Below are 12919 nucleotides of genomic sequence, written 5' to 3'. Positions count from 1 at the left end.
AAATCAATAACAAGCATATTCAAATATGACAACTATGCCCTGCTGCCATAGTTGCACAATATCCCAGATAAAGGATTCCATGCTTCAATAACAAACATCACACTTTAAACCATCAAGGTTACATTAAATCATGCTATGACGATAGCTCACCCAAGCCCATCAAGGTTACTCAAATCGACCCTTATGGCCAGTGCTCCTGCATTGATTACCACTTTAAATCAAACATCAACAACATTTGCCAGATATCGCAATAGCAGCACCTATTGCTCTCTATCATCACTAATCCTACAAGCCAGATGCAAATGTATAAATACTCTTCTTTTTTTTACTCAATTCCAGGATCTTCAGTTCATTTTATACACAAAATAAAATACAGTTGATTTCTATTGTATTTTACCTTTGCTTTATTTTTTTTGTGAAATCCATTAAACCTGATTTCACTGCATTTTTTACAATATTCAAACTATATTTTATTAAACAAACCTTATCACAATGTCTGACAATACCAACAACTCTGGCTCTCCTTCTGTCCCCTCTGCTCAAGGTTCTCCTGCTCAACGTCAACCTGGTGACGATACCATTGAGCACACTAGGCAGCAAGTCCAGGCCATCCTCTTGGATCAAGGTACTGATGTCGGACAACAACCTCAACCTTCAAACCATCAAGAGGATATTGCCATGATGGATGCTATGCCATTGCGATCCTCTCCTGTTCCTGCTTTGGCTAACCATGCTCCCAATGATGGTGGTGAATCCTCATCTCAAGTTACTTCTCATTTGTCTGCGTCGACATCATGTTCATCAGGTAATGCATCCTCCTCTGCTGCTGGTTCTAGCACGTTGAATTCCATCAAGAAATTGGTCTGGCGTCGGGATTCGTTTGTACGTCTGTTGCTGGACATGGTCGAGGGAACTGATATGAACAATGAGCACGGTCAAAAGCATATTGAAGATATGCGATCCAAGATTGAGGACCTGAATCGTCTGATCTCCACTGTCAAACACTCAGCCAAGCTGTCCGAATCCAATGTCACCGCCTCACTCACTGGTGACAATGAGGGCATCTCATTGTCCAAGCAAGACCTACCTAAATTCCAACTTCGTTCGCATGCCACCAAGTACTTTCCCAATGAAATCTCCTATGATTCGATTCACCATTTTCTGCGCTCCTTTGAGAAGGTAATTTCGTCTCCCGGAAAGGCAATCGAGGATGTCTGGCGCCGGTATATCCCTCTCACGATACCTTACGACTTGGATCTTTGGTTAAATCAAGAATTACTGAATGCTGAAACATGGGTTGCCGCCAAGGAAAAGTTCACATCAAAATTCAGTAATGCTGCTCTGCGTCTAGATGCTCGCCGGGAGGTACAAACGGCTACTATGAGACATGGTGAAACTACGGAGGAGTACTACAACCGTTTCGCTCGGGCTATGATGGAGGCAGGCTACTCATCTGAAGATACCACTCTTGGCGATACATTCTTGCTCGGCTTCCCCAATGAATGGCAGATCCAAATCAACGCTGTTCTCGGTGTTCACTTCCCTGGGTGTTCTAACTTCACCGCCAGTCAGATTGTTACCTGTGCCATGAACGTCCTCAACACTCAAAAGTGTCCTGTTTCGTTTGTCAACGCAAAGCGACATGGTGGTTCTCGTGCTTCGTCCTCCTCATCCGGTTCATCTGGATTCTCTTCCTCTGCTGCTGCTTCTTCTTCCGCTCCTCGTTACTACTGCTCAAACCATGGAGGCTCTCAGGCCAGACATCACGAGAAGGACTGTCGTCTGAACAAAGGTGGTTCTTCATCAAGACGTGTAGTTGAAAAGGCAAACGTACCCAAGAAGGCCAGCGGAAACACTTTCTGCAAGTGGTGTGGCAAAACTTGGTTCCACGGTCACTCTTGCCCTGAGTACCAAGCTATGAAGGGTTCGTTCAAGGTGTTGAGCGTGAGAAGAGAAAATAGTGGTCATCGACCCTATACAACTGGCTCCAGTAGTCAGAAACAAAAGCGTCATTCCCGTAATGGCAAAGGAAAGCAAAAGGACTCCGGGTCCAGCGAAAGTGACCTCTTCCGCGAGGCTATGGAAGACAAAGAATGTAAGTCTTCCACATCAAACAAAAACACTTTCAATTTAATAACACCATTGCTTCTCAATAACATTAGAATCATCGGAAAGGTGGATCCTGGTTCAGATGTTAGCATCATTAACAAATCCGTTTTGAATAAAAAATTCTCTACCATCAAAAATATCAAAGCATTGGGTGGTTATTTAACCTTTTTGAGCATGAACAAAGATGGTAGTGCATCTAAAGCTGAACGCATTGGAAGCACCGAACCCATCAAAGTAACTTATATGAATGGAATCACATTTGAACATTCCTTTGAAATCATTGACTTCAATGATTCCATGGCTGAAGAGTTTGATGTACTCCTAGGAGTCGACATCTTGCCTCGCCTCAACATCTATCTTAGTGGAGTAGCTCATTGCTTTCCTGACACCGAAAACGAAATTGCTCAATTCAAGAATATAAACTATGACACTGAAAACGTCTATAATCCAGAAAATGCTGATTATGGTACTTCTCAGGAACGTCACATCCTTCTACAACAGATCGAACAATCTCTGAATGCCAACAAGAACATCCCTGCTGACGCAGTATGTTCCATGCCTGAAAGTGTAGTGCATGTTCCTATATCCAATCCCAAGGATTGCTTCATTCGCCAGTATCCATTATCCATCAACTCGCATGCCGAGATTGACAAACAAATCAAAGAATGGCTTCAAAATAAGATTGTTGAACGCTGCAAACCCTCATCAGTGTTCCATTCACCTCTGATTACGGTGACAAAGAAGGATGAGAACGATCAACCCACCAAATTGAGAGTGTGTTGTGATCTTCGTCGCATCAATGCGTCCATTGATGACAATTACCATGAAAATTATGCGGTTCCCAAGATTCACGAAATCTTTGAACGAGTGTCCTCTAGCGCACGCATAATAAGTAAAATTGACTTACACCAAGCATACTATTCGTATGGTGTGCATGAAGCATCTCGCAATGCCCTTATATTCTCGCATAATGGCATTTTTTACAGATGGTGTAGGGCCCCTTTTGGCCTAAAATTTATGAGCTCTCTGTTCGTAAAATGCATGTCAATTTTATTCACTGGTTTATCCGACGAACTAAAATTCGAAATGGAAAAGAACATGGATCCTTCCCAAGTTGATCCAACCAAAGTATGGGGTGGCATTGAACACTACATAGATGACTGTGTCCTGCATAGTATCTGTGAGAAAAGCCACATCAAGCTTATCAATCTTGCCGTTAATCGCTTGACATCCGTCAACCTGCGCATCAATGTGAAAAAATGTTCATGGTTCCAGACATCAGTCTTTTTACTAGGCTTTGTGGTTGGACCTGGCATACAAAAGATTGATATGCGTCGTTTATCTGACATAGACGAATGGCCCATTCCCAAAACTGCAAAACAAGTTCGCTCGCTTATGGGTGTCGTTTCCCATCTGCGAAACTTTTGTCCCATGCTGTCCAAGGTTGCTGAGCCCATCGATAGTCTTCGAAATGACAGTGACGGAAAAAAGAATTGGACACAATTGCATACTGATCGGTTCAATACCATCAAGCAAATACTGCTCTCAAACCAAATACTGCATGCTCCAGTGTTGGACGACAAAATGTTCCTCCAATGCGATGCTAGTCTCTATGGCATCGCTGCCTGTCTTTATCAAAAGGATAAACTGGGTAGAATCAAGCACATTGCATTTGTTAGCAGATCTCTCAATTCAGCTGAGCGCAACTGGTCTACAAACCGTAGAGAGTGTGCCGCTGTTGTCTTTGGATTCATCAAATTTAGATCGCTACTGTGGGGTCATAATGATATCGAGGTCCTGACCGATCATTTGGCATTGACCTACATGTTCACATCTACTTCACTAAACAGTACGCTCCAGAGCTACTTGGAAATCTTGGGAGAATTTCACTTCACAATTTCACATGTGAAAGGCATTGAAAATGTTCTCTGTGATGCTCTTTCAAGGGTATATCCAATAATTGATGAAGACAAATGGCTGGAAGATGAAAATGATCGACAGATGAGAAAATTGCATAAGCTCATTCTGATCAAAAGGGACACCAACAAAAAGATTGAAGTAAACCGTCAACGCACAGTCTATTCTCAGGACCGCAATCTCAACGTACTTGCTGTGAAACTAAATAGCAAAGAATTCCAGAATTCTACAACGGATTACATTGCTCCTCCAGAAGCAGATCGGGCTCAAATCATCAAAGATGCACATAAAATAGGCCATTTTGGCATTGAGTCTGTGGTTCAACATATCCACACGTATTTGGGTTTACATTGGAACACCATCTACGCTGATTGCAAGGAAATACTGAAAGCATGTCCTGAATGTGCAAAGCACAACGTCGCTCGTCGAGGTTTCAACCCTGCTAAAAGCATCGTCAGCTTTGACGCCTTTGATCACATTGCTATGGATATCTTAGGTCCTATGTCGATCACCGATAAGGGAAATGTTTATGTGCTGGTTGTGATTGATCTCTGTACTCGCTACATTATAGCTCGTCCAATTCCTAACAAAAATGGCGCTACAGTCGCTCAAGCCATACTATCCATCTATGGTGACTATGGTGTTGCTGTTAGCATCCAACAAGCTGACAACGGCAAGGAATTTAAATCCAATCTCATGGATCACTTCACAAAAACGCTTGGCATCAAGCAGCGACATTCTCTTCCTTACTACAAACAATCCAATGGTAGTGCTGAGAACGCTATCAAACAATTCGAGCATACGCTACGCAAAATGTGTGGTAATGACACGCATAACTGGGATGATCGCGTACCCATCGTCCAACTTGCACTCAACATGAAAGTCAAAGAGCGTACTGCCAGTACCCCATTCAGTCTCATGTTTGCTCGTCAAGTTAACGTCAATCCCAATCCAAATAAACTCAACCTCAATGGACGTCCTGCACTATCCATTCAAGAGCTCCAACAGCGTATCGAACACATGAATACCATCGTGTTTCCTGCTCTCCAAGAGCGTACACAACGGCTTGCTGAGGAATACAATAAGCGTATGGATAAACGTCGATACATCCTACCTGAACTAGCCTTTGACTCTCCTGTCATGGTCCGCCTTGAAGAAGGTCGTTCATCCAAACTCGCGCCTCTCTATGCTGGCCCATATTTCGTTGTCAAGCGTACCCAAGCTGGCAATTACATTCTAAAAGACGAAACCAATTCTCTCATGCATCGTGAATATACTCCTTCTGAACTCAAACCTGTCAACATTGATGAAACTACCATTGAAGACGAAATCTTTGAAGTTGAGGACATTCGCGATCATCGCTACCGCGATGATGATGAGATCGAATACCTAGTTAAATGGGCTGGTTATTCTGAACGTGAAAATGAATACATTACAGCTGATCTATTCTCCTCTCCCATTCCAATCAAAAAATACTGGGAAAAGGTCAAGCTCAACAAGGAACTGCAACATCAAAGACATGTACCACTACCTACAAACAAACGCCCCTCAAAACAGGCTGGTAACAAGCGAAAAGCAGGCACTGATCACACAAGCCGCGAAAACACTCGCCGCAAACATTAGTAGCCTCCAGCTTTCCTTCCTCCACTGCCTTCGGCACTTGTTTCTCTGCTCTTGCTTATATCTATGTCTTCCTTCCTTCTACATGTTCCAATCAAATCACTTTTGGTCGTCTAAATTCATATCTCTGTCAACTTTTTCCCCACAAAAAGTTTGGCTGGGGGCAATGTAATGAAATAGCCACCCAAACGCAACTTAATTGAAAACCAAAGTTCATCAAATAGCACTCATTCAAATTCATGCTATTTGGATCTATTAATGAAAGCGCTCAAATGTACATCAAAAAACCATTTAAAAATACTAAAGTAAAGATACACGCTTATATCGCACATCGTGTGAATGAATCACTCCTGATCACAGTGTATTCAATCACACCCATGATGGTCGTAATAAGTGATGGTATCTTTATCCAAAAAGAATCAAATCAATAACAAGCATATTCAAATATGACAACTATGCCCTGCTGCCATAGTTGCACAATATCCCAGATAAAGGATTCCATGCTTCAATAACAAACATCACACTTTAAACCATCAAGGTTACATTAAATCATGCTATGACGATAGCTCACCCAAGCCCATCAAGGTTACTCAAATCGACCCTTATGGCCAGTGCTCCTGCATTGATTACCACTTTAAATCAAACATCAACAACATTTGCCAGATATCGCAATAGCAGCACCTATTGCTCTCTATCATCACTAATCCTACAAGCCAGATGCAAATGTATAAATACTCTTCTTTTTTTTACTCAATTCCAGGATCTTCAGTTCATTTTATACACAAAATAAAATACAGTTGATTTCTATTGTATTTTACCTTTGCTTTATTTTTTTTGTGAAATCCATTAAACCTGATTTCACTGCAACATGGACAAGCTATGATAAGTGAAGTGCATCTCAGTTATCTAAATACTGAGGTTCGCCAGATGTGATAAGCGTTGTACAAGATAAATTGCTACTTTGGCATTCAGAACTTAATATAAATAGATAACTCTTGTCTTCATCAATAAATCTTTAGTTTTTTTGTGTCTGATCTTATTCAAATAAGTCTTTTCTTGTTTTTATAATATCGAACATTTTTTATAAGCTACAAATAATAATCCTTTTATTCTTTGTGCTTAACAGTCTTGTTTATAGGTCAAATTCTGTCCAAATTTAGCCATTTTCAAACACGAATAACTCATGCCACACAGCGTTCTTTACCCTAGGAATAACACCAAACGGCTCTCCTTTGATACGCCTTACTTACTGATGCTTTATCTCAATTTTTTTTGGTCATTGCAAATCCATGGAAACCCTCATTTTTGGATGAGTAATAGTAAGGAAAAATTCTTGAAAATCTAACGATCGCGTTTTTAACCCCAAAAATGAAGACTTTTTCTATAATACATATTAGATCGAATTGACCGTAAAGATGATATGCAACATTGAAAACTACTATCTCGAGACTTTTATATGCTAACTTTTGACATTTTTGCAGAAATCTTGTTTTCATATTTTTGCAAATTGCTCATTATTTTCGGTCTGAAATCTGAATATAACCAGCATCATTCGATGCGCCTTTATTGACTCTTTATAAATGCATTAGAAAGTAAAGTATAACAACGGCAATTTTCATAGTCAAATTTAGGAAAAACGTTTAAAGAATTTAAGATCAAGTCAAATCTGAACACGAAAATGCCTACTGCACAATTTCAAATTAAAGTACAGCAGTTACGGCTACCAAGGCAGAAGACTGAGGCCAAATCTACTGGTCGTGACGTCGGTTACGGCGTTCTCTCATTATTCCATACCTCCGGTTTTTACCCTTTTTGCAAAACGCGCTTAGTATCAAACCATATTGGTTTTGGAACCCTTTTGACTGAAAATAACACTCTAGCTTTTGATGACACGGTCTTGCACTGTTACAATTACTTGATACTGCTTCTTTAGTGTGGAATATAGTAGGTACCATTCGATAACTAGCACTGGGAGACGTAGAATCAGCACTAATTGAATTTGTTTATTAGGTTTCGATAATTTTTTTGCCTGTTTGACGTGGGTGCTGCTGCCATTACTTCTCTACTATCTCTGCTGGTGGTGTTCGTTCTTCGGTTTTTCTATGATGCTGGTGTTGCTGCTGCTGCTGCTGCTAATCTGGACTTTTCTGTTGTACTGTCTTTGGTCCATGCTCGTTCTGTGGTTCATACCCGGTGATTGCGTAATATCTGGTCCATCTATGGTGGTGATAAGTGGCTAGTAACTTCTTTGGCCTTTGTCTGCTCTCTGCTGATGTTGTTCGTTCTTTAGTTTTTCTATGGTGCCGGTGTTGCTGCTGTTGCTGCTGCTAATATAATCTTTTCTGGTCTACTGTATTTGATGCATGCTCGTTCTGTGGCCTGTCTTCGGGGATTGCCTATACTATTCTGGTGTATTTATGGCTGTGGTAAATGGTAACTTATTTCTTCTGGTTGCAATAATATAAAACTTCTTTGAACGTTTATATTATTGCTTCCTTCCTCGTGATAATGCATTCATGATGCTTGCCTTGTTGCGCTTTTTTTCTTTTTCTTTTCTTTTGTTGGTAGTGTTTCCTCTGTAGCTTTACATGAAACAACATTAGTCATTATGTTGTATGGCAAACTTATGATACCACTGTTGCTTTTGCAGTTGTGCGTATTTGTGTCATGTTGCTTTACTTCCGACTATTACTACCATCATGCGCGTTGCTGCTCATGTATGCATTTTTCTTGCAACAGCAACGAGCTTTTTTAAACATCTTTGATTTTATGTTTGTTATGCTTTTCTTTGACTCGCTTCTTGTGAGTGTCTCTTTTTTGCTTACATACTACTATACTCCTATAGTACTGTAGCATGTTCTTTTCTTCATTCTTTTTTTATTATTATGTTTCTTTGAAGCATACTTTTTTTACGTTGTGTGGATGTGCCTATCCCTGAAGCTCAACAAGACTTTATCCGAGGCTAGGAGGTAGATAGGCCGCCTCCACTTGGTTATCGCTACTTACTTTAGTGGTGACTGAGGGTCTCAATGCCTGAACTTAAAGCTAGGTGGTGTAAGTAAGGCATGCTCTAGCACCTGAGGGAAGTTTGATGATAGCAACCGCTATATTGCTGTATATATCGGAGCTTAAAATTTTGCCTCACATCAAAACAGGGGGAAACCCTCGCAAAATTTTTTTGAGGTCAGCGGAGTTTTCAAGCGATTTGATTGGCTGAGGGGTTCAAACGACGAAGGGTTTCAACTAGTAGATTTCATATTGATCTGACATTTATTATAATATAATGTTTGTAATAAAAGATCTATAACTAAATAAATACTATTTAAATCCTTCTTTATTCGAAGTAAGACAAGGTGCAAGCACTTGATCTAGCATCTATTATATAGTATTACGTGAAAAAGGCCCATTAAAAATATTTCATGCAAGGCATCATGGTATACAGGAGCTGCTTTTGCATAACAAGTTTCGTTATCTAAATAACGTTTCGGTAGCATCGGTAAGTTTGGTAGGTACCTGTTTAGAAATGCATCCAGCCGAAGGTGTTTAGAATAACAGAATATAGACGGAAAAAATACAATTAAAACTAAATATATTAATTATGTTACTCCAAGAGTGAATGAGGATTAAGCGAGTGCAAGTTTCGAAGATACTTAAAGTTTTTTTGACAGTGCCGCAGCAATATGGTTTTGATCTTGAATGATGAGAGATGATTCCATACGCCTTGAACCAGTTAGCGATGTGCTGCGTGAAAGCTCGTTGACCACTAATCATAAGCAAATAACAATGGGAATTTAGGGTACAATGTTCTTAATAATAGTAGATTTGACGGAAGAACATTTGTCAGAATTGAAACCCACTTTCAGGAGCGAAAGGACATAGGCTACTACGCTCTAGGAACCAGTATGTAAATTAGCCATTTGATGGCATCACTCTTATTTCTTTGCACTGTCCGAATACAGAGATCTCATCATATGCCATGCATCTCTGCTCAATCCTTCTTATATATTATACGTTGTATAATACATTTGCCTCTCAGATATGATTTATATTCTAAAGAAATGAGACCACGTTTGGGCACCGGCGATGATTCCTTTCAAAAATCGTGCTTTCAAGCTCTAAATTGGATTTTACAGTGGGAAAAAACAAATTTTTATCTAATGAAATCAAGGAAACTGTGGAATTTGAGGCTTTATAGACTAAAATTCACGGAAAAAAAGAATAAAAAAACAGTAAAGTCAACTAGATAAAGGTATGTTTTATTATCAAACTGACAGGTGTCAAGTAAAGTGAAGTCTCTCTACTGGCCAGGTAGATGATCCTTCTTATATACTATAACAATGGATAAAAGTTCTATTAATTAGATTGACAAATAAGTCAGCTCAGATCAACTAATGTCTAATCATGCTAAAAGACAACTCTAGCAAGCTAATCATGATTTAGCTTTGCCTGAATGAATAATTAGACTCTCATCCAAAGTACCCTGATCTATCCTTTCTATAAGGATAATTAATATCGATCTAGTAGCATGTATCCGATAGCTACAGTCTCCTTAGTCTATGTCAATAGTACATATCTGAGTGTATATTGCTGAGCATACATCTTTAGCATGTATCTGGATATATGGCATGTCTATAGCATGTCTCATATATAGTACAAGTCTGTAGTGCAGTAAAAAAGGGGTTAAAAAGCAGGCAGAATACTGTTAAAATCCTTCTTTATTCGAAATTAGGATAATGTGCAATAAAATGTATATTCTACGTCTCTATTTATATTATTTGGTTTATATCTCTTATCTGGCAGCAGTTTAGTAGTTGCCAGTGATTCCATTACTTTATATATTTTTGTTGGGTCATTTAGTTGTTGATCTGATGGATCAAGAACGGCATTTCAATATATGGTTTTTGAATCATGCGTAAAGAATAGCTCTTTATTGTTGAGCCTGTATCCTTTTTAGGTATATTTATGTTACAACACATTATAATACCCTTGACATTTACTTTAGTATCTGTCATCTCTTATTTTAGAGCATTTAACCCTTGCTATCATCATGCTAATACTATTATTGTGCATGCTTATCTGCTAATGGTAGCGTGATTTGATTGATATGACATTTATTTTGGGTTTTGTTTATGATGGGAATCTAGTCTAGTTCACTTCAAGTCTAATTATTCATTCAGGCAAAGCTAAATCATGATTAGCTTGCTAGAGTTGTCTTTTAGCATGATTAGACATTAGTTGATCTGAGCTGACTTATTTGTCAATCTAATTAATAGAACTTTTATCCATTGTTATAGTATATAAGAAGGATCATCTACCTGGCCAGTAGAGAGACTTCACTTTACTTGACACCTGTCAGTTTGATAATAAAACATACCTTTATCTAGTTGACTTTACTGTTTTTTTATTCTTTTTTTCCGTGAATTTTAGTCTGTAAAGCCTCAAATTCCACACATAATGTTTTTCTTTGAAGTCCCTTAAATTATTAGAAAAAAAGACTTGTTTGTATTCAAGCCGTAGAATTATTACCAGAGGTGGTACCATTCAAGGATTATTTTAATTCTATATAAATGTGCTATGAACCGAAAAAAGTGGTTACTATCGAAAAGAATACGTTCGAGCGATGGAAAAGTAGAAGTATGCGTTAAGTTGTTGTTCAGCCAATAGAAGCGCTCTATCTTCCGCTCATACTGCATTAAATCAAGCTTGAAAGAGTCTTCGCAGCAGAAATCTGATGAATTACAGTTGAAAGATTGAGAGCAATAGGGGGTAATTCTTTATTGTAATATTTGGGGAATGTTGTTGGGGTTAGGTTCAAAGGGGCAATTAATGCAAGAGCACTGGCCATAAAGGTCTATCTGTGTGGGTAGCCTTGAAACGCTTGGGTGGGCTATCATCTTAGCATCATCCAATGTTTTCTTGGTAGTTCAAGGCGTGGTATTTGCTATTATAAGGTTAAAATATATGTAGAGAATGTAGAGCAGTTTTGGCATACATGCAAAGTTGGCAAATTTGAACGTCTTGTTTTTGAATCTACAGGGCATTGATTACGATGGTATGGCACGTGTGACTAAATACAGTGTGACCAATGGCACTTTATTGTTCAAATAAGCGAGATAGGGACTCATCTTGTTTAGGTCATGGTTCATGTACATTCGAACACGTCATTATTAGATTCGCATAGCATAAATACTTACGAACGGTATTGATGGACGTCAGTTTTCAAGAAGATTGCTTTTAGCTTGCTATCTCATTGCACATACGTATTTTGGTCAAGGAAGTCTTGGAGGTATCAGCTTAACTACTCAATATAAAGCATGCGATTAAGCGTTTGTAAAGTTGGATGTACAGTTACGTGCTTTCTTGGCCAACTTTCTTTTCATTCAACCTGTACATAAATTGTTGGGTGCCCGTTTAAAGATCATCAAGCAAAATATCTCACGCAGATATTGTCAATTGCTTGCATCTGCTCAAAAAGCTGCTCAAGTTGGATAGCTGTCTAAAGAATGAGGTTTGTTTGAGTGTGTTATAGAAGCTTTGAATTCATATGGTTAATCAAGAAGCTTCCAAAACATATCGCTAGGATGAGGGCCGCCGTCTCTGATTGCAATAAAGGTAAGAGAGTTTCTAAAATGAATGAGCGTATTGCAGTAATTTTTGTTAAAGGACTTTGATCAATATAGGATCATAAGTACTTCATCAATGATTTAGTAACAATATCTTTGATTATGGCATTTAAATTGTCTTTTCCACTTGTTCTATAATCCCTTACAATGGTAGGCGCTAATCCGATTTGGAGCTACGTATAATTCACCCCTGGAAAATGAGCATTAAAAGGTAAACTTTACAGATGGCTATGAACAGTAAGAACCTTATGAAAGCATTTAAAACCAAAATATGTCTTTGAAGGTAGAATGCAGTTGCAGTCTTACTATATCAAGGATTTTTGTAGAAATCAGTAGTAACCTATGCGTATGACATTTAGACTGATAGCAATATATCGGTAATCTTAAATACTCTGTCTTTGGTCCAATCACAAAAAGATAAAGTTTATCTAGAATTTGGTTATCTGACCTCATAGCATAATTGGACAGGACGGTGTTGAAAACAAATGCTAAACTTCCTGTTATCAAGGAACACAACAGCACATTGCCGCTGATTAAATCATACGAATTTGCATTGAAACTTGTATTTAAAGATCCACAAGAAAATGTAATACTTTTTGTGCAATGCCATCATGAAAAATGATGAAGAATTAGTGTCTTGGGCAAGTGGC

General features: G+C 38.8%; 1 protein-coding gene across 1 annotated transcript; it reads left to right on the top strand.

The window, feature by feature from the left end:
- Positions 1 to 492: 492 nt before the first annotated feature.
- ATC70_002210 (uncharacterized protein) lies at positions 493 to 5649 on the top strand (the record flags this gene model as incomplete). The annotated part of the gene is made up of 1 exon (XM_064821591.1): positions 493 to 5649. The coding sequence occupies one exon, from the start codon at positions 493 to 495 to the stop codon at positions 5647 to 5649; it is 5157 nt and encodes a 1718-aa protein (XP_064681277.1).
- Positions 5650 to 12919: the final 7270 nt, after the last annotated feature.

Source organism: Mucor velutinosus (assembly GCF_035048745.1).
Source record: "Mucor velutinosus strain NIH1002 chromosome Unknown tig00000093, whole genome shotgun sequence".
In the NCBI taxonomy this organism is placed as follows: Eukaryota; Fungi; Mucoromycota; class Mucoromycetes; order Mucorales; family Mucoraceae; genus Mucor; species Mucor velutinosus.
Note: the sequence above shows the minus strand (reverse complement) of the source record. Positions and strands in the feature narration are given on the sequence as shown.